Below are 23,690 nucleotides of genomic sequence, written 5' to 3'. Positions count from 1 at the left end.
ATTTAGACTGTTATTCATCAAACTAGTTCTTTTTTGAACAGGTTTAACATTTACCCAGTAATTATTGTAAAAAGCATTGCTTTGTTGAATTTTCAAGATGTATGTATATCATTTTTTTCCCTTTCATGATTCAGATAGAGAATGCAATTTTAAACAACTTTACAAATTACTTCTATCTAATTTGCTTCAATCTTAGTATCTTTGTTTGAGCAGCAATCCACTATTGGGAGCTGGTTGAAGGCATTGGTGAGCCAACAACATGAGGCTTATATGTGCAGCCACCAATCCGTAGCTCCTGAAAAGCATATCTAGGTAGGCTCAACAAAGAAAACCAAGAGAACAAAAAGTTTTATAAAAGTATATTGGAAAGTTGTTTAAAATCAAATGTTCTAAAAAAAATTGTCAACAAATTTTATAGCACAATGTCCCAATAAAATAATTCTGTTACCTTGTTTCTTATACAGAGGGTGTGTTATTACAAGGTTACTCAATACTTACCACAGGCAGCTTGCTCCCAGGAATGCTGGGAAAATCATGATGTTCCACGTGATAACCTACATTAAAGGTTATTAAATTCAAAGGTCCATAATAAGAGTAGGTTTCATATCCTTTAAAAAACATATAATGTTCTGCAATAAAGTGTCCAGAAATAGGATGGAATCCCAGGCACAATACAGAGCCGGCAAACAAATAAATCATTGGCTTTAGGCCCCAGAAGTAATATAAGAAGAAATCTGCAGAAAACTGAATTAGAGCATTACATACTTCCATCTGGCTGATTGGTTTAGGATTTACGTACAGTGGGCGTAACACATAAAATAACGGTTGCAGAACCAGCCAGATAACTTTACGGAGAGGAGTAGAGAAGAACCAGCCTTCAAAGTCCGTTGGAATATCTACATCTAAATTGTCACCTCCTAAGTATCGGTGATGATCAATGTGATATTTTTTGAAGGAGGCAGAATATGGCATTCCGATTGGTAGATTAGCAAAAACTGCAAACCACCTGTTCCATTTTGCTTGCCGATTCCCAAAGGCAACATTATGGGAAATGTCATGAATAGCCAAGGTCAACGAATGGTTCACACATCCACCAAATGCATAGGCCCAGAACAGCAGCCATTTCCATGATAAGTCTCCGCACCAGGTGACAGGCCACCAACTGGGGTTAACACACCATGCCTGAGACAATCCATTTCAGATGGTAGTCAGGAACCATTAGAGACTTTATTTCTGGATACTTAGCTAGAATAAAATAGAAAAAAAACATTTAAAAACAAGGACACGCTTGATAATGATATACAATATTTCAAATAAATTAATAACCATTTTGTTTGACACAAAAAAAAAAGCAAAGATTTACCTGAGCAGGGAGATTCGGTAAACCAGGCTGTGCTTAAAGGGATAGTCTAGACTGTCAAAATTAAACTCAAGATTCAGAAAGAAAGTTGCTTAAAATTGAATGCTCTAATTTACTCCTATTATCAAATTTTTCTTTGTTCTCTTGGTATCTATTTGAAAAAGCAAGAATGTAAGCTTAGGAGCCAGCCCATTTTTGGTTTAGGACCTGGGTAGCGCTTGCTGATTGGTGGCTACATTTTGACATCAATCAGCAAGTGCTACCCAGGTTCTAAACCAAAGAGGCAGCTCCTAAGCTTATATTCTTGTTTTTTTCAAATAAAGATACCAAGTGAACAAAGAAAAATTGACAAGAGGAGCAAGTTAGAAAGTTAGTTAAAAATTGCATGCTCTATCTGAATTATGAAAGTTTAATTTTGACTATTCCTTAAAGTTTTCTTGTGATGCAGACAGAACATACAATTTAAAAAAAATGTTACTACTGTTATCAAATTTGCTTATTTCCCATGATATTCTTTCTACCTAGGTAGGTATCTGGAGCACTACACATGGCAGAAAAACAGAATTTATGCTTACCTGATAAATTACTTTCTCCAACGGTGTGTCCGGTCCACTGGCGTCATCCTTACTGTGGGAATATCTCTTCCCCAACAGGAAATGGCAAAGAGTCCCAGCAAAGCTGGCCACATAGTCCCTCCTAGCTCCACGATACCCCAGTCATTCGACCGAGGACAGGAGGAAAAAATAGGAGAAACCATATGGTACCTTGGTGACTGTAGTTTAGAGAAAATAATTTAATCAGACCTGATTAAAAAACCAGGGCGGGCCTGTGGACCGGACACACCGTTGGAGAAAGTAATTTATCAGGTAAGCATAAATTCTGTTTTCTCCAACATTGGTGTGTCCGGTCCAGCGGCATCATCCCTTACTTGTGGGAACCAATACCAAAGCTTTAGGACACGGATGAAGGGAGAAAGCAAATCAGGTTACCTAAACGGAAGGCACCACGGCTTGCAGTACCCTCTCTCCCAAAAAATAGCCTCCGAAGAAGCAAAAGTATCAAATTTGTAAAATTTGGCAAAAGTGTGCAGTGAAGACCAAGTCGCTGCCTTACATATCTGATCAACAGAAGCCTCGTTCTTGAAGGCCCATGTGGAAGCCATAGCCCTAGTGGAGTGAGCTGTGATTCTTTCAGGAGGCTGCCGTCCGGCAGTCTCGTAAGCCAATCGGATGATGCTTTTAAGCCAAAGGGAAAGAGAGGTAGAAGTCGCTTTTTGACATCTCCTTTTACCAGAATAGACGACAGAGAAGATGTTTGTCTGAAATCTTTTGTAGCTTCTAAATAGATTTTTAGAGCACGGACTACGTCCAAATTGTGTAACAAACGTTCCTTCTTTGAAACTGGATTCGGACACAAAGAAGGTACAACTATCTCCTGGTTAATATTTTTGTTAGAAACAACCTTTGGAAGAAAACCAGGCTTAGTACGCAAAACCACCTTATCTGCATGGAACACCAGATAGGGTGGAGAACACTGCAGAGCAGATAACTCTGAAACTCTTAGCAGAAGAAATAGCAACCAAAAACAAAACTTTCCAAGATAACAACTTAATATCTATGGAATGTAGAGGTTCAAACGGAACCCCTTTAAGAACTGAAAGAACTAGATTTAAACTCCAGGGAGGAGTCAAAGGTCTGTAAACAGGCTTGATCCTAACCAGAGCCTGAACAAATGCTTGAACATCTGGCACAGCTGCCAGTCGTTGTGTAGTAACGACAGATAAAGCAGAAATCTGTCCCTTTAGAGAACTCGCAGATAATCCTTTATCCAAACATTCTTGCAGAAAGGAAAGAATCTTAGGAATTTTTATCTTATTCCAAGGGAATCCCTTGGATTCACACCAGAGATATATCTTTTTCCATATCTTATGGTAAATCTTTCTAGTTACCCGGTTTTCTGGCCTGAACCAGAGTATCTATCACAGAATCTGAAAACCCACGCTTTGATAGAATCAAGCGTTCAATCTCCAAGCCGTCAGCTGGAGGGGAGACAAGATTTGGATGTTTCGAATGGACCCTGAACAAGAAGGTCCTGTCTCAAGGTAGCTTCCATGGTGGAACCGATGACATATTCACCAGGTCTGCAATACCAAGTCCTGCGTGGCCACGCAGGAGCTATCAAGATCACTGAGGCCCTCTCCTGTTTGATCCTGGCTACCAGCCTGGGAATGAGAGGAACCGGTGGAAACACATAAGCTAGGTTGAAGATCCAAGGTGCTACTAGTGCATCACTAGAGTTGCCTTGGGATCCCTGGATCTGGACCCGCTAGCAAGGAACCTTGAAGTTCTGACGATGACGCACATCAGATCCATGTCTGGAATGCCCCATAATTGAGTCAACTGGGCAAAGATCTCCGGGTGAAGTTCCCACTCCCCCCGGATGGAATGTCTGACGACTCAGATAATCCGCTTCTCTCAGTTTTCCACACCTGGGATGTGGATCGCAGAGATGATGGCAGGAGTGATTCTCCGCCCATTGTATTATTTTGGTCACTTCTTTCATCGCCAGGGAACTCCTTGTTCCCCCCTGATGATTGATATACGCAACAGTCGTCATGTTGTCTGATTGAAATCTTATGAATCTGGCCTTTGCAAGCTGAGGCCAAGCCCTAAGAGAATTGAATATCGCTCTTAGTTCCAGAATGTTTATCGGAGAAGAGACTTCTTCCCGAGGACCGATAGTCCCTGAGCTTTCAGGGATTCCCAGACCGCGCCCCAGCCCACTAGGACTGGCGTCGGTCGTGACAATGACCCACTCTGGTTCTGCGGAAGCTCATTCCCTGGGATAGGTGGCCCAGGGTTATCCACCAACGGAGTGAATCTCTGTCTTCTGATCTACCTTGAATCACTGGAGACAAGTCTGTATAGTCCCCATTCCACTGTTTCAGCATGCACAGTTGTAATGGTCTTAGATGAATTCGCGCAAAAGGAACTATGTCCATTGCTGCAACCATCAACGCCTACTACTTCCATGCACTGAGCTATGGAAGGACGTGAACAAAATGAAGAACTTGAAAGCGCTTAGAAGTTTTGACTTTCTGACATCTGTCAGAAAAATCCTCATTTCTAAGAAATCGATGTATTGTTCCAAGAAGGGAACTCTTGTTGAGGGAGACAGAGACTTTTCTTCTATGTTCACCTTCCATCCATGAGATCTGAGAAAGGCCAGAACGATGTCTGTATGAGCCTTTGCTTTTGAAAGGGAACAACGCTTGTATTAGAATGTTGTTCCAAGTAGGTGTACTACTGCAATGCCCCCTCGGTCTTAGAACCGCTAGAAGGGACCGAGGTACCTTTGTGAAAATCCTTGGAGCAGTGGCTAATCGAATGGGGAGGGCCCACAAACTGGTAATGTTTGTCCAGAAAGGCAACCTTAGGAACTGATGATGTTCTTTGTGGATAGGGAATATGTAGGGTTACGCATCCTTTAGATCCACGGTAGTCATAAATTGACCTTCTCTGGATAGTGGATAGAATCGTTCGAATGGTTTCCATTTTGAACGATGGTACCCTGAGAAATTTGTTTAGGATCTTTAAAATCCAGAATAGGTCTGAAGGTTCCCTCGTTTTTGGGAACTACAAACAGATTTGAGTAAAATCCCCATTCCCTTGTTCCGTCATTGGAACTGGGTGTATCACTCCCATCTTTAACAGGTCTTCTACACAATGTAAGAACGCCTGTCTCTTTATTTGGTTTGAGGATAAGTGAGACATGTGGAACCTTCCCCTTGGGGGTAGTTCCTTGAATTCCAGAGATAACCCTGAGAAACTATTTCTAGCGCCCAGGGATCCTGAACATCTCTTGCCCAAAGCCTGAGCAAAGATGATGAGTCTGCCCCCCACTAGATCCGGTCCCGGATCGGGGGGGGGCTACTCCTTCATGCTGTTTTGTTAGCGGTAGCAGGCTTCTTGGTCTGCTTACCCTTGTTCCAGCCTTGCATCGGTTTCCAGGCTGGTTTGGACGTGTGGGCATTACCCTCTTCCTTAGAGGTGCAGAATTAGAGGCCGGGTCCGTTCCTGAAATTACGAAAAGGAACGAAAATTAGACTTATTCTTGGCCTTGAAAGGTCTATCTTGTGGGAGGGCGTGGCCCTTTCCCCCAGTGATGTCTGAGATAAGTCTCTTTCAATTCTGGTCCAAAGAGAGTTTTACCCCTTGAAGGGGATGTTAAGCAATTTTGTCTTGGATGATACATCCGCTGACCAAGACTTTAGCCAAAGCGCTCTGCGCCGCCACAATTGCAAACCCTGAATTTTTCGCCGCTAATCTAGCTAATTGCAAAGCGGCATCTAAAATAAAAGAGTTAGCCCACTTAAGTGCGTGAACTCTGTCCATAACCTCCTCATATGGAGTCTCTCTACTGAGCGACTTTTCTAGTTCCTCGAACCAGAACCACGCTGCTGTAGTGACAGGAACAATGCACAAAATGGGTTGTAGAAGGTAACCTTGCTGTACAAAAATCTTTTTAAGCAAACCCTCCAATTTTTTATCCATAGGATCTTGGAAGCACAACTATCCTCGATAGGAATAGTAGTGCGCTTGTTTAGAGTAGAAACTGCCCCCTCGACCTTAGGGACTGTCTGCCATAAGTCCTTTCTGGGGTCGACCATAGGAAATAATTTCTTAAATATAGGAGGGGGAACAAAAGGTATGCTGGGCTTCTCCCACTCCTTATTCACTATGTCCGCCACCCGCTTGGGTATAGGAAAAGCGTCGGGGTGCACCGGAACCTCTAGGAACTTGTCCATCTTGCATAATTTTTCTGGAATGACCAAGTTTGTCACAATCATCCAGAGTAGATAACACCTCCTTAAGCAGTGCGCGGAGATGTTCTAATTTAAATTTAATGTCACAACATCAGGTTCAGCCTGTTGAGAATTTTTTTCTGAATCTGAAATTTCCCCATCTGACAAAACTTCCCTCATGGCCCCTTCAGATTGGTGTGAGGGTATGACAGAACCATTATCATCAGCGCCCTCCTGCTCTTCAGTGTTTAAAACAGAGCAATCGCGCTTTCTCTGATATGCAGGCATTTCGGATAAAATATTAGCTATGGAGTTATCCATTAAAGCCGTCAATTGTTGCATGGTAATAAGCATTGGCGCGCTAGAAGTACTAGGGGCCTCCAGCGTGGGCAAAACTGGTATAGACACAGAAGGAGATGATGTAGAACCATGTCTACTCCCTTCATCTGATGAATCATCTTGGGCAACTTCATTATCTGTGACAGTATTGTCCTTACATTGTTTGGACGCTATGGCACAATTATCACACAATTTTAAAGGGGGAGACACATTGACTTTCATACATATAGAACATAGCTTATCTGAAGGCACAGACATGTTAAACAGGCTTAAACTTGTCAATAAAGCACAAAAACCGTTTTAAAACAAAACCGTTACTGTCTCTTTAAATTTTAAACAGAGCACACTTTATTACTGAATATGTGAAAAAAATATGAAGGAATTGTTCAAAATTTACCAAAATTTCACCACAGTGTATTAAAGCATTAAAAGTATTGCACACCAATTTTCAGAGCTTTAACCCTTAAAATAACGAAACCGGAACCGGTTACAGATTTAACCCCTATACAGTCCCAGCTACAGCCTTTGCTGTGACTTTACCAAGCCCAGAGGGGAATACGATACCAAATGACGCCTTCTAGGAACTTTTCCAACTACTTTCAGGTCCTCACACATGCATCTGCATGACTTGCTCTCAAAAACAACTGCGCAGTAATGGCGCGAAAATGAGGCTCAGCCTACAATTGGGAAGGCCCTTCCTGACTGGAAAAGGTGTCCAACATAGTGCCTGACGTTAAAAAACGTTCCCCAAGTTTATAAGTGTGAATATCAGCATAAACATGTATAAAATGTCCAAATAAAGCAATCGATTTAGCCCATAAAAGTGTCTACCAGTTTTATAGCCCATATTAAGCCCTTTATTCTGTTTGAGACTAAGAAAATGGCTTACCGGTCCCCATGAGGGGAAATGACAGCCTTCCAACATTACACAGTCTTGTTAGAAATATGGCTAGTCATACCTTAAGCAGAAAAGTCGGCTGTTTCCCCCAACTGAAGTTACTTCATCTCAACAGTCCTATGTGGAAACAGCAATCGATTTTAGTTACTGTCTGCTAAAATCATCTTCCTCTCACAAACAGAAATCTTCATCTTTTTCTGTTTCAGAGTAAATAGTACATACCAGCACTATTTTAAAATAACAAACTCTTGATAGTAGAATAAATAAAAAAAATAAAAAAAAACTACAACTAAACAGCACAAACTCTTAACCATCTCCGTGGAGATGTTGCCTGTGCAACGGCAAAGAGAATGACTGGGGTGGGCGGAGCCTAGGAGGGACTATGTGGCCAGCTTTGCTGGGACTCTTTGCCATTTCCTGTTGGGGAAGAGATATTCCCACAAGTAAGGATGACGCCGTGGACCGGACACACCAATGTTGGAGAAATAGCATTTCCATCTAGTGATCTTGCAAAACTGCTGCCATATAGTGTATAGAAAAATATAAACTTAATTCTATTAAAAGTATACTGCAGTATTGGCTATAGGAAATATAAGCAAGAGGCAACAGCAGAAATCAGCCTGTCATGGGGAGGGGAGAGAGAACGTCCAGCCAATTTGAATTGAAACAAAACATTCCTAGATTGGGATGAAGAAGAAAGAAATGCCTCTAAACACAAGACTAAGATTGTAGGAAGATTTAAGGAAATATTTTTTAAAATGTAACCTTTGTTTCATAAAGATAAAAAGACAGCTTCATGCAAATGGATACCCTGTTAGCTGCCCACATACAAAGACAAATTAAGAACATATCAACACTGGTACAAGTAAATAATAACTCCAACTTATATTAATTGTGGTTATCGTTGACAGTCAAAATACTTATAAATGTGTGAGAGGTTGCTTTGTACACACAGGTTCATGTAGATCCCCCACAAAAATCAGGACAACTGGGTTATCCTGTAATATTATTGTTATTATAATATATTAATGTGAAGAAGAGATCTCCCCTAATCCCGGTCCCCAACCACTGACAAGCCATGCACATCCATGTGTACCATCCCATAGACTCTGCAACACCGTTCTCACATTCTTTTGCATCTAAAGCCACTACCCCTTTCACCTGTGCAACTCTGGAACTCTCGCTCTGTTTGCAACAAACTCACTTCTATACATGACCTCTTCATCTCCCGCTCCCTCAACCTTCTGGCCCTAACAGAAACCTGGCTCTCTCCCATAGACACACGCATCCCTGCTGCTCTGTCACATGGGGGGGTCTCCACTTCAGCCACACTCCTAGGTCTGGTAATAGACAAGGAGGTGGTGTAGGTATTTTACTTTCCTCTCGTTGCACCTTTCAACAAATACACCCTCTCTCTTCCCTCACTTTTCCCTCATTCGAAACCCACATGATTCGCTTATTCTCCCCTCTCTCTGTACGTGTTGCAGTCATATACCGACCCCCTGGCTCCTCAACTCAATTTCTCGATCACTTGGCTGCCCTACTTCCTTTCCTCAGACACCCCTGCCCTCATTCTTGGCGACTTCAACATCCCCCTTAACAATCCCACTGCTTCATCTGCTAAACAACTTCTGCAACTCACTTCCTCTTTCGGACTGTCACAATGCACTGATTCCCCCACTCACAAAGACGGTCACTCCCTTGACCTGATCTTTAGCTATCGATGCACTCTCTCAAACTTCTCAAACTCCCCTTTTCCTCTGACCACCATCTCTTACCTGCAAACATATCATCCGTTCCTACAACTCTCCCACCTTCTACTCCTCACTCCAAACTTCACAGAAGCATTAGGTCTTTAGATCAGCAACAACTTACTAATTCCCTTCAACCGCTCCTCTCATCCTTCTCCACCTTTTCCTGCCCTGAACAATCTGCCATTATAATTCCACCCTTATATCCGTCCTTGACAATCTCGCCCCCCTAACCACTGCTAGGAAATCACACACTCATCCCCAGCCCTGGCATACTCCTGACACGGTACTACGCAGATGTTTCCCCGAACTGGCTGAACGGCATTGGAGAAAATCACGGAGGTCAGCTGATTTTCTTTCAATTACAAATTCATCTTGAACTCCTACGACTCTGCCCTTAATCTCCACAAGCAATACCTACTTCTCTACTCTTCTCTCGTATCTTTCATCAAACCCAAAAGGGCTGTTCTCCACTTTCAATACTCTCCCTCCGCCCTCCCCCCACTCCTAATACAAACTTCTCTGTCAGCCCAAGAATTTTGGCCCAGTACACTTCATTAACAAAATTGACTCCATCAGACATGAAATCAGCTCAACTAAATTTCCACTCTCACCCCCCTCTCAATACTCCCACTCACCCACAACCCTCATAACCTGAATCTTAGTTCATTCTCCCTGGTTACTGAGGACAAAGGTTTCGGCACTTATACTACGCTCTCCACCTCAACTACCCTGTCCCCATGACCCTATCCCCCTCACAGCTGCTCCCCTCTCTCTCTGCTAACCCTTACCCCTATACTAACACACACACTTTCAACCTCTCCCTCAGCACTGGTACATTTCCCTCATCAATGAAACATGCGCTGGTCACACCTATTCTCAAAAAACCTTCCCTTGATCCTACCTCCCCATCCAACTACCGCCCAATTTCCCTCCTCCCTCTTGCTTCTAAGCTTCTCGAAAAACTAGTATATGCACGCCTATCCCATTTCCTTATGTTAAACTCCCTTCTTGACCCGCTGCACATCTGGATTTCGTCCCTATCACTCACAGAGAGGAGCTATTGTTTAAGGTCACCAACGACCTACTTACAGCTAAATCAAAAGGCCACTTCTCTCTGCTTATCCTCCTTGATCTGTCCGCAGCCTTTCACACTGAAGACCACCCTCTTCTGCTCCAAACCCTCCAATCATTCGGCATCTGTGACAAAGCCCTTTCGTGGCTCTCTTCCTATCTGTCAAACCGTACCTTCAGTGTAGCCTTCTCTGGGGCCTCCTCCGCCCCGTCACCACTTTCTGTCGGAGTACCGCAAGGCTCTGTCCTCGGTCCCCTTCTCTTCTCAATCTATACATCATCACTAGGTTCCCTAATTAAGTCCCACGGTTTCCAATATCATTTGTATGCCGATGACACCCAAATCTACTTCTCTGCACCAGAACTATCTCCTTCCTTGCTAACCCGTGTCACTAACTGTCTTTCTCACATCTCTTCCTGGATGTCCTCTCACTACGTCAAGCTAAATCTCTCCAAAACTGAGCTCCTCATTTTCCCCCCCTTCTTCCAAAATCTCCACCCCCAATATCTCTATAACTTTCGACAACTCCATCATTACCCCTACCCCGCACGCCCGATGTCTCGGGGTCACACTTGACTCAGATCTTTCCTTCACTCCTCACATTCAGTCATTGGCTAAAGCCTGCCGCTTCCACCTTAAAAACATCTCTAAAATTAGACACTTCCTTACACAAGACACAACTAAGATTTTAATCCACACTCTCATTCTTTCCCGCCTTGATTACTGCAACTCTGTCCTCTCTGGTCTCCCCACCTGCCGCCTAGCTCCTTTACAATCCATAATGAATGCCTCTGCCAGACTCCTCTTCCTTACACGTCGCTCTTCATCTGCTGCACCTCTCTGCCAATCCCTTCACTGGCTTCCTCTTGCCTCTAGGATCAAACACAAAACTCTCACTCTGACATACAAAGCCTTCAACTGCACTGCTCCCCCCTACATCTCAGACCTTGTCTCCAGATACTCTCCCTCCCGTCCCCTTCGCTCTGCTCATGACCTCCTACTCTCCTCCTCTCTTGTCACCTCATCACACTCCCGTTTACAGGACTTCTCCAGACTGGCTGCCATCTTATGGAACTCTCTGCCTCGCTCCACAAGACTCTCTTCTAGTTTTAAAAGCTTCAAGTGCTCCCTAAAGACTCTAATGTTCAGGGATGCATACAACCTACGCTAACCTTTCCTAATACCAGTTCCTCTCCTCCACTGCAATCCCCTGAACCCTCTTAGCATGTAAGCCTAATAGTCCAGCTGTTTGTAGATCACCTTCTTAAGAGCTGACTACAACAGCGCAACTATTGGCAGGGCCCTCTACCCTATAATTGCTTTGTTGTACTCCCCCTTTGTTTATAGCGCTGCGGAATCTGTTGGCGCTCTACAAATAACCGATAAGAGATTTCAGATTAATGTTAAATTAAAGATCAGAAACGCTATTGCTGTAGCTGCGTGCTGATCCGCAGTGATTGTCTAATAAATGAATTTCTATATTAAGGCTAAATCAGTCGTGTCAGAAGTCAGCAGACAGCAATACCTATATAATATCTCATTGCATCATCCTTTTGGACATAATCATTAAGGTTATTGCCATATTGTTGTAAAGATTTCTAGTCTATTGTGGGTCACCAGGTATATGTATATTTACTCTGAAAGTAAGTACACTCGTCCCAGTTGGTTACTCTCCAAATATTTTAGCTTAGTGAAAATTTTTGCCTGAATCAGGATTACGATTAATATGTGCACTAAGCGGTACTGAATTACATCTCTATATCTGGTAGCACAATTCGCATACCAACTGTATTAAAAAGTTACACAACGCTAGTCACCAACAAATTAGTTTGGCAGCACCTTTTGCAAGCCGTTAAATTATAGGCAAAGGGTAATTAAAGTCTAGATATACTGATGGTAGCACAATTTGCATACCCAGAGTAAAAAGTTAGTAAAATAAGCAATATGAGTATCCCTAGGCTGAAGCCTCAGGACCACAAATTAGATAGATTGTAAATTTGAGCTATTATAGAAAATTATATAACCAATGTTGAGCAATTTAAAAAGAGAAACTAACTCCCCCTAACGTGGTCGCGTTTCAATATCGCTTCCTCAGCGATTGTGAAATGTTGCTCATGCAGTTGCTTTTAAGGGCTATAATTATGAAAAGTTATATGTTCTAATGTACAAAATCATGCAATTTTAGCACTAACACCTGATCTGATTTAAGCCCTGCAAATGGGTTAAACACATAAAGTACCACTTGGGAGCTGCAGATCACAGCTATACCTGATATGAAACTGCTGCTGACCCAGACAGAGGCAGTCACATGACCCAGCTGTGCAACGACCTCTGCTGACTGTAGTTTGCACTTGAGATTAGTGCTCTGTGGCTTATGTTGCAATTTTAAGGGATAGTTAACACCTTGAGATTTTTATATAACATTTAGTTAGGAGTAATGCAATTACTTGGCTCAATTTTCAGAATTTTTGAGAATTTTCAAGGCTAAATGCTACATATCTGTCTTTATTTGGCTTTAAGAGTATATAATACATTTATTTGTAGTTATCAAACTTATAATTCTGGCTTGCCCGGTAGTCTGCTGAATAAAGTGCAGATTACCTCCTCCAAATAAGGCAAATGTTGGTTAGAGTGTGGCTATTGAAAAATAGTTGCAGAAAAAAAAAAATGATGTTAATTTGCTTTAAAAATGAGGAATTGGCTGGTTATGTTATCCTATAGGAACACAAAAGAAATGTCTTTAAATTACACAGTGTTTAATGTCCCTTTAACTAGAAGTTTAAGCCCAGGGTATTGCAAGTGTTGCAATTATGGACTTTTAAATACAAGGAACTCTTAGCCGATTACTGAAGTAGGTTGTCCCTTTAAATAAATAAGTAATATTTGTTGGACAACACTAAGGGGACGTACAGCTTTGTGGAAGAGACGCTAATTAGACAGCTCATTTATAAAACTGTCAATATGGGATAAGAAGAAACTTTTTAAACTATAAATGCTAGGTTTCAACATGGTGGTAAACTTTAATAAACAGTGTAATAAGAAAGGCCACAATTTTCAGAGTTAAAGGGACAGTCAAGTCCAAAAAACAAACAAACTCATGTTTCAAATAGGGCATGCCATTTTAAACAACTTTCCAATTTACCTTTATCACCAATTTTGCTTTGTTCTTTTGGTATTCTTAGTTGAAAGCTAAAACTAGGAATACTCATATGATAATTTCTAAGCCCTTGAAGGCCGCCTCTTATCACATGCTTTTTTATTTGCTTTTAGCAGGGGATAGCTAGTTAATGTAAGCCATATAGATAACATTGGCAGACACAGGCATTGCTTTGGCAGACACTGCACTAATTGGCTAAAATGAAAGTCAATGGATAAATAAAAAGTCATGTGATCAGGGGGCTGTCAGAAGATGCTTAGATACAAGTTAATCACAAAGGTAAAAAGTATATTAATATAACAGTTTTGGTTATGCAAACCTGGGGAATTGGTAATTAAGGGATTACCTATCTTTTTAAACAAAAAAAAAATCTGGTGTTGACTGTCCCTGTAAATGACATGAAAAGGGAACAAAAATCATGAAAGTAAATTCATTCTTTAGAAAAGTAAAGATCAGATTACAAACTCTACATGTTTAAAGGGACCGTCAAGTCCAAAAAAAACGTTCATGTTTCAAATAGGACGTGTAATTGTAAACAACTTTCCAATTAACTTTTATCACCAATTTTGCTTTGTTCTCTTGGTATTCTTAGTTGAAAGCTAAACCTAGGAGGTTCATATTCGAATTTCTTAAACATTGAAGGCTGCCTCTAATCTAAGTGCATTTTGATAGTTTTTCACCACTAGAGGGCATTAGTTCACGTGTTTCATATAGATAACATTGCGCTCATGCACGTGAATTTACCATGGAGACAGCTCTGATTGGCTAAAATGCAAGTCTGTAAAAAGAACTTAAATAAAGGGGCAGTCTGCTGAGGCTTAGATACAAGGTAATTACTGAGGTAAAACGTATAATTATAACTGTTGGTTATGCAAAACTGGGGAATGGGTAATTAAGGGATTATCTATCTTTTAAAACAACAATTCTGGTGTTGACTGTCCCTTTAATGTTCATTTCAAACAAATACAAACTAATGGTTAGTAAGATTAATTTCTAAGCAAACAAAAAAGCCTACAATAGCTTACAAACTAACTTATTGCAACCTCTAATTGGACACATTGAATATAAGAAACATACTAACCAGGGTTTCAAGTTGTTACCAGTGTGTGGTGTTTGCAAATGCTTATAAAACGTTTCATATATAGGTCTTTTGCAATTTAGTACTTAATTGCATATTTATGGATATATATATACATACACTTACAGTATTCTTATATAGAAAATAAATGTCCCTTTAATGCAAATCTGTCACTGATAAATATAAAAATAGTGTCTCTTCCCCAGATCCAACAATGAACCACCATTATTTCTCTGGTAAAATGGAGTCGGAATTTATGTTCTTGTATTGTGTGATCATTAGTAATATACCTATAAAAATAGTGCATTTACTTATGTTAAATATTAATACCATTTCTATTTTATATTCATTGGAGAATTAAATCAGATGGTCTGCTGGAACATGTATTTATCTACATATAAAGAGATATGGATGATACATTTTAATACTCATAGTAAATGGATCAGAATGGAATTATTGCTATACACACTTGTTTTACCAAGACATTTTCACTAATTGAAGGCAAGGTAACTTATTTTTGTACTATAACAGATGTCTAAGTGGCAGCACTTGCAATGCCAGACGTGCAAATCATAGCATCTAAACATTTTCAAAGTTGCCAGGTCTGTTAAAGGGATACCCCATAAAATGATTAATTGTGCATTAATAAGAAAATCCTTTGAAGTGTTAAAAAAAAAAAAAAAAAAAAAATTCGACATCTCCTGTAATTCAACTCAAGTTGTGTTTTTCCATTGATCCTAGAGGTCTGAGTATCTTACTGTATCCAAAACACTTGCTTGACTAGTACAGACAGTCTATTTAAAATTAAATGTATCCCTAATTGGCCATAGCAAGAGAGATTTTCAATGGGTATGTACACAGACCACAACATTTTAGATGCTTTTAAAAACATTCATTTTTGGCAATGCAGTGCTTTAAAAGGGACAGTCTAGTCAAAATTAAACTTTCATGATTGATATAGGGCATGCAATTTTAACAGCTTTCCAATATACTTTTGTCATCGAATTTGCTTTGTTCTCTAGGTATTCTTTCTTGAAAGCTAAACCTTATTTCTAAGCGCCTGAAGGCTGCCTCTTATCTCAGTGCATTTTGAGAACTTTTCACAGCTAGACAGCGCTAGGTCATCAGTGTCATAGATAACATTGTGCTTACTCCTGTGGAATTATTTATGAGTCAGCACTAATTGGCTAAAATGCAAGTCTTTCAAACGCACAGAGAAGGGGCATTCTGCAGATGCTTAGATACAAGGTAATCGGAAAGGTAAAAAAAAAAAAAGTATATTAACGTAGTGTTGGTTATGCAAAACAGGAAATGGGTAATAAACTGATTGTCTATCTTTTAAATAATACATTTCAAGTAGACTGATGTCCCTTTAATATCAATATTTACTATGCATATATAAAAATGCCCTAACTGAAAATAATTCAGAAATAACACAGGTTTATAAAGATTAGGCATTGTGTACTAAAAAAAAAAAAATTAAACTGTAGCTATGTTAACTACATCAATGTTTAACACATTTTTAACCTTTAAAGGGACAGTATACTGTAAAATAGTTTTTCCCTTAATGTGTTTACAATTGCTTTTTTTTACCAACTGCAGAGTAAAAAAATGTATGAAAATTAGCTTTTTAAGGTTTATTTCTGTATATTAAAGCTCTGATTTTGTGTTTTGAAGCCACAGCCTAATAAAATAGGTTGAGCTTGTAGGTATAATCAGATCTCATTACTGTATCACACATTGTGCACATATACCTGCTTCTTTATCTTATATCTGTCCTTAAAACAATCACCAATACTTTGAGAGAACAATGGAAAATCAAAATTTTAATACCTTATCTCTGCTATAACTGACTGGGAGTGTAATTTCTTCTGCTGGCTGTGTTTACAAAGCTTATCTATAGCTGGTACGCGCGGCCACAAACTTTCAGAATAGGTGGGGATACCACATGCTAAATTAACAATTTCAAATGCCAATATAAGGGTAAAGGAGCTACTTGTAAACAATTTAATACACTCCAGCAGGTAAAGTGGATCATTGGGAACAAATTAAAGGGGAGAAAATGTTTGAGTAAACTGTCCCTTTAAGGGGATATAAACCAAAAGTGGATTAAGATATGCAATACGTCTATTTACTGCATAAATAACAATGTTATCAAGAAATGTTACCTAGTCCAATAAAAATGCAATGGTACTTAGTTAGGAACTAGTGTTCTCCCAATACTTGTGTGGATACTCTGATACCCCAAACCATCCACCAGCATAGTATTAACCCTTGCTACCCTTCAGCATATTAACCTTATCCCCCATGAAACCACAATTTAAAACTACAATTTTCTCTCCTGCTGCATTGACCCTTTCTATCCGATAGATAGTGACCCCATAAATCTCTTCCTGAATAATATAATGTTTAAACTACTCCAAACTTGCACCTAAAATACTAGTTTCAACAGCCTTAGGTGCCCCTCCTGCCCACCCTGTAAAAATTCAGAGTTTTAGAGGTCAAGAACACGCCAAAAGGAACCCCCAGCACATAAAACCCTGTCTCCAAGCCCATGTAAAAAGTGAGAGTTTGAGGTCAAGAAAACTCTGAAAGGAAACCCCAGCACCTAATAAAATCTATCCCAAGTCTCCTAGCCTTACTTTGTTTCCACAAACCTTAAAGGGACATTAAACACTTGGCCACAGTAGAGGAGGTAACCTAAATTACAACATGGCAGCTCCCATTTGTAAATGTTACACTTATTTTGTCTATTTAAACAGCTAATGACGCTTTAAAAATACATCTACATGTTATACTCAGACTAATCTGTTCTTTGAATGCACCATTCTATCTAAAATGTATTTAGTGTTTAATGTCCCTTTAAGTAATCCCACAAATTAACTTCAATTCCCTAAAGGATTTGCGCCCCCCCCAACATAAAAGCACCTCTGTGTAAAGTCCCTTAATATCTTAGGGCTTTAATACTTCCCACTAAAGCACACACACCACCAACAATCCCCTGTATGACCTAGTGCAAGGAGCAGCTCACCGTGCGCAAGGAACCATGTACATGATATCTTCAGTGCAAAGACCACCCTATGTTAGCTACCTGCACATAAGTAGGGCTCCAAAGCAGCACTTTATGGGTCAGGGGTTTGTTATGTTCTAGGGGACTACCCTGAGAGTCTTAGTGGGAGAAAAGTTGATTAAAAGGGAAATCCCTTACAGTTTGGAGGCTCATTAAGATTAATTTAGGTCTTGTGGGAAATTAAAAGGGACAGTGTACTGTAAAACTTACCCCCTTTATTGTATTCCTAATGAAACATTTTACCTGGTTGTCTGTTAAAGGGACAGTCTACATCAGAATATTTATTGTTTTAAAAGATAGATAATCCCTTTATTACCCATTGTCTAGTTTTGCATAACCAACAGTTCTATTAATACACTTTTTACCTTAGATTACCTTTTATCTAAGCATCTTCTGACAGCCCCCTGATCACATGACTTATCTTTTGACTTGCATTTTAGCCAATTAGTGCGGTGTTGTGCTGACTCTTAAATAACTCCTGGGATGTTAAAGGGACAGTCTACACCAGATTTGTTATTGTTTTAAAAGATAGATAATCCCTTAATTACCCATTCCCCAGTATTGCATAACCAACACAGTTATAATAATATACTTTTAACCTCTGTGATCATCTTGTATCTAAGCCTCTGCAAACTGCCCCTTTATTTCAGTTCTTTTGACAGACTTGCAGTTTAGCCAATCAGTGCCTGCTCCCAGATAACGTCACGTGCACGAGCACAGTTTTATCTATATGAAATACGTTAACCAACACCCTCTAGTGGTGAAAAACTGTTAAAATGCATTCTAAAAAGAGGTGGCCTTCAAGGTCTAAGAAATTAGCATATGAACCTCCTAGGTTTATTCGCACAAATTAAGAAGGAAAGTTTCTATCAAAAACAGAATTTATGCTTACCTGATAAATTACTTTCTCCAACGGTGTGTCCGGTCCACGGCGTCATCCTTACTTGTGGGAATATCTCTTCCCCAACAGGAAATGGCAAAGAGTCCCAGCAAAGCTGGCCATATAGTCCCTCCTAGGCTCCGCCCACCCCAGTCATTCGACCGACGGACAGGAGGAAAAATATAGGAGAAACCATATGGTACCGTGGTGACTGTAGTTAGAGAAAATAATTCATCAGACCTGATTAAAAAACCAGGGCGGGCCGTGGACCGGACACACCGTTGGAGAAAGTAATTTATCAGGTAAGCATAAATTCTGTTTTCTCCAACATTGGTGTGTCCGGTCCACAGCGTCATCCTTACTTGTGGGAACCAATACCAAAGCTTTAGGACACGGATGAAGGGAGGGAGCAAATCAGGTTACCTAAACGGAAGGCACCACGGCTTGCAAAACCTTTCTCCCAAAAATAGCCTCCAAAGAAGCAAAAGTATCAAATTTGTAAAATTTTGCAAAAGTGTGCAGTGAAGACCAAGTCGCTGCCTTACATATCTGATCAACAGAAGCCTCGTTCTTGAAGGCCCATGTGGAAGCCACAGCCCTAGTTGAGTGAGCTGTGATTCTTTCAGGAGGCTGCCGCCCAGCAGTCTCATAAGCCAATCGGATGATGCTTTTAAGCCAAAAGGAAAGAGGTAGAAGTCGCTTTTTGACCTCTCCTTTTACCAGAATAGACGACAAACAGAGAAGATGTTTGTCTGAAATCTTTTGTAGCTTCTAAATAGAATTTTGTAACAAACGTTCCTTCTTTGAAACTGGATTCGGACACAAAGAAGGTACAACTATCTCCTGGTTAATATTTTTGTTAGAAACAACCTTTGGAAGAAAACCAGGCTTAGTACGCAAAACCACCTTATCTGCATGGAACACCAAATAGGGCGGAGAACATTGCAGAGCAGATAACTCTGAAACTCTTAGCAGAAGAAATAGCAACCAAAAACAAAACTTTCAAAGATAACTTAATATCTATGGAATGTAGAGGTTCAAACGGAACCCCTTGAAGAACTGAAAGAACTAGATTTAAACTCCAGGGAGGAATCAAAGGTCTGTAAACAGGCTTGATCCTAACCAGAGCCTGAACAAATGCTTGAACATCTGGCATAGCTGCCAGTCGTTTGTGTAGTAAGACAGATAAAGCAGAAATCTGTCCCTTTAGAGAACTCGCAGATAATCCTTTATCCAAACCTTCTTGCAGAAAAGAAAGAATCTTAGGAATTTTTATCTTATTCCATGGGAATCCCTTGGATTCACACCAGCAGATATATCTTTTCCATATTTTATGGTAAATCTTTCTAGTTACCGGTTTTCTGGCCTGAACCAGAGTATCTATCACAGAATCTGAAAACCCACGCTTTGATAGAATCAAGCGTTCAATCTCCAAGCCGTCAGCTGGAGGGAGACCAGATTTGGATGTTCGAATGGACCCTGAACAAAAAGGTCCTGTCTCAAAGGTAGCTTCCATGGTGGAACCGATGACATATTCACCAGGTCTGCATACCAAGTCCTGCGTGGCCACGCAGGAGCTATCAAGATCACCGAGGCCCTCTCCTGTTTGATCCTGGCTACCAGCCTGGGAATGAGAGGAAACGGTGGGAACACATAAGCTAGGTTGAAGGTCCAAGGTGCTACTAGTGCATCCACTAGAGTTGCCTTGGGATCCCTGGATCTGGACCCGTAGCAAGGAACCTTGAAGTTCTGACGAGACGCCGTCAGATCCATGTCTGGAATGCCCCATAATTGAGTCAACTGGGCAAAAATCTCCGGGTGGAGTTCCCACTCCCCCAGATGGAATGTCTGACGACTCAGATAATCCGCTTCCCAGTTTTCCACACCTGGGATGTGGATTGCAGATAGATGGCAGGAGTGATTCTCCGCCCATTGTATTATTTTGGTCACTTCTTTCATCGCCAGGGAACTCCTTGTTCCCCCCTGATGATTGATATACGCAACAGTCGTCATGTTGTCTGATTGGAATCTTATGAATCTGGCCTTTGCAAGCTGAGGCCAAGCCCTGAGAGCATTGAATATCGCTCTTAGTTCCAGAATGTTTATCGGGAGAAGAGACTCTTCCCGAGACCATAGTCCCTGAGCTTTCAGGGATTCCCAGACTGCACCCCAGCCTACTAGACTGCATCGGTCGTGACAATGACCCACTCTGGTCTGCGGAAGCTCATTCCCTGGGATAGGTGGTCCAGGGATATCCACCAACGGAGTGAATCTCTGGTCTTCTGATCTACTTGAATCACTGGAGACAAGTCTGTATAGTCCCCATTCCACTGTTTCAGCATGCACAGTTGTAATGGTCTTAGATGAATTCGCGCAAAAGGAACTATGTCCATTGCTGCAACCATCAACCCTACTGCTTCCATGCACTGAGCTATGGAAGGACGTGGAACAGAATGAAGAACTTGACAAGCGCTTAGAAGTTTTGACTTTGACATCTGTCAGAAAAATCCTCATTTCTAAGGAATCTATTATTGTTCCCAAGAAGGGAACTCTTGTTGACGGAGACAGAACTTTTTTCTATGTTCACCTTCCATCCGTGAGATCTGAGAAAGGCCAGAACGATGTCTGTATGAGCCTTTGCTTTTGAAAGGGACGACGCTTGTATTAGAATGTCGTCCAAGTATGGTACTACTGCAATGCCCCTCGGTCTTAGAACCGCTAGAAGGGACCCGAGTACCTTTGTGAAAATCCTTGGAGCAGTGGCTAATCCAAATGGGAGAGCCACAAACTGGTAATGTTTGTCCAGAAAGGCGAACCTTAGGAACTGATGATGTTCTTTGTGGATAGGAATATGTAGGTACGCATCCTTTAGATCCACAGTAGTCATAAATTGACCTTCCTGGATAGTGGGTAGAATCGTTCGAATGGTTTCCATTTTGAACGATGGTACCCTGAGAAATTTGTTTAGGATCTTTAAATCCAGAATTGGTCTGAAGGTTCCCTCTTTTTTGGGAACTACGAACAGATTTGAGTAAAATCCCATTCCTTGTTCCGTCATTGGAACTGGGTGTATCACTCCCATCTTTAACATGTCTTCTACACAATGTAAGAACGCCTGTCTCTTTATTTGGTTTGAGGATAAGTGAGACATGTGGAACCTTCCCCTTGGGGGTAGTTCCTTGAATTCCAGAAGATAACCCTGAGAAACTATTTCTAGCGCCCAGGGATCCTGAACATCTCTTGCCCAAGCCTGAGCAAAGAGAGAGTCTGCCCCCCACTAGATCCGGTCCCGGATCGGGGGCTACTCCTTCATGCTGTTTTGTTAGCGGTAGCAGGCTGGTTTCCAGGCTGGTTTGGACTGTGAGGCATTACCCTCTTGCTTAGAGGATGCAGAATTAGAGACCGGTCCACTCCTGAAATTACGAAAGGAACGAAAATTAGACTTATTCTTGGCCTTGAAAGGCCTATCTTGTGGGAGGGCGTGGCCCTTTCCCCCAGTGATGCTTTCTTGGATGATACATCCGCTGACCAAGACTTTAGCCAAAGCGCTCTGCGCGCCACAATTGCAAACCCTGAATTTTTCGCCGCTAATCTAGCTAATTGCAAAGCGGCATCTAAAATAAAAGAGTTAGCCCACTTAAGTGCGTGAACTCTGTCCATAACCTCCTCATATGGAGTCTCTCTACTGAGCGACTTTTCTAGTTCCTCGAACCAGAACAACGCTGCTGTAGTGACAGGAACAATGCACGAAATGGGTTGTAGAAGGTAACCTTGCTGTACAAAAATCTTTTTAAGCAAACCTTCCAATTTTTTATCCATAGGATCTTTGAAAGCACAACTATCCTCGATAGGAATGGTAGTGCGCTTGTTTAGAGTGGAAACTGCCCCCTCGACCTTAGGGACTGTCTGCCATAAGTCCTTTCTGGGGTCGACCATAGGAAATAATTTCTTAAATATAGGAGGGGGAACAAAAGGTATGCCGGGCTTCTCCCACTCCTTTTTAACTATGTCCGCCACCCGCTTGGGTATAGGAAAAGCGTCGGGGTGCACCAGAACCTCTAGGAACTTGTCCATCTTGCATAATTTTTCTGGAATGACCAAGTTGTCACAATCATCTAGAGTAGATAACACCTCCTTAAGCAGTGCGCGGAGATGTTCTAATTTAAATTTAAATGTCACAACATCAGGTTCAGCCTGTTGAGAAATTTTTCCTGAATCTGAAATTTCCCCATCTGACAAAACCTCCCTCATGGCCCCTTCAGATTGGTGTGAGGGTATGACAGAACAATTATCAGCGCCCTCCTGCTCTTCAGTGTTTAAAACAGAGCAATCGCGCTCTCTCTGATATGCAGGCATTTTGGATAAAATATTTGCTATGGAGTTATCCATTACAGCTGTCAATTGTTGCATGGTAATAAGCATTGGCGCGCTAGAAGTACTAGGGGCCTCCTGCGTGGGCAAAACTGGTGTAGACACAGAAGGAGATGATGTAGAACCATGTCTACTCCCTTCATCTGAGGAATCATCTTGGGCAATTTCATTATCTGTGGCAGTACTGTCCTTTGTTTGGACGCTATGGCACAATTATCACACAATTTTGAAGGGGGAGACACATTGGCTTTCACACATATAGAACATAGCTTATCTGAAGGCACAGACATGTTAAACAGGCTTAAACTTGTCAATAAAGCACAAAAACCGTTTTAAAACAAAACCGTTACTGTCTCTTTAAATTTTAAACAGAGCACACTTTATTACTGAATATGTGAAAAAATATGAAGGAATTGTTCAAAATTTACCAAAATTTCACCACAGTGTCTTAAAGCATTAAAAGTATTGCACACCAATTTTCAGAGCTTTAACCCTTAAATTAACAAAACCGGAGCCGGTTACAGATTTAACCCCTATACAGTCCCAGCTACAGCCTTTGCTGTGACTTTACCAAGCCCAGAGGGGAATACGATACCAAATGACGTCTTCTAGGAACTTTTCCAACTACTGTCAGGTCCTCACACATGCATCTGCATGTCTTGCTCTCAAAAACAACTGCGCAGTAATGGCGCGAAAATGAGGCTCAGCCTACAACTGGGAAGGCCCTTCCTGACTGGAAAAGGTGTCTAACATAGTGCCTGACGTTAAAAAACGTTCCCCAAGTTTATAAGTGTGAATTATCAGCATAAACATGTATAAAATGTCCAAATAAAGCAATTGATTTAGCCCATAAAAGTGTCTACCAGTTTTATAGCCCATATTAAGCCCTTTATTCTGTTTGAGACTA

The 23,690-nt window shown here is 41.0% G+C and overlaps 1 protein-coding gene across 1 annotated transcript in view; it reads right to left on the bottom strand.

Annotated features, from left to right (window-relative positions):
- Nucleotides 1-23,690, bottom strand: part of DEGS2 (delta 4-desaturase, sphingolipid 2) — a 38,090-nt gene that overhangs the window by 9,711 nt on the left and 4,689 nt on the right. Inside the window, 2 exon segments of the mRNA XM_053689314.1 lie at nucleotides 499-1,137; nucleotides 1,139-1,245. Coding sequence (XP_053545289.1) covers nucleotides 499-1,137; nucleotides 1,139-1,245 — 746 coding nt within the window.

Source organism: Bombina bombina, chromosome 1 (genome assembly GCF_027579735.1).
Source record: "Bombina bombina isolate aBomBom1 chromosome 1, aBomBom1.pri, whole genome shotgun sequence".
Lineage (NCBI taxonomy): Eukaryota > Metazoa > Chordata > Amphibia > Anura > Bombinatoridae > Bombina > Bombina bombina.
The sequence above is the reverse complement of the archived record's forward strand: the minus strand, read 5'-3'. Positions and strand labels throughout refer to the sequence as shown.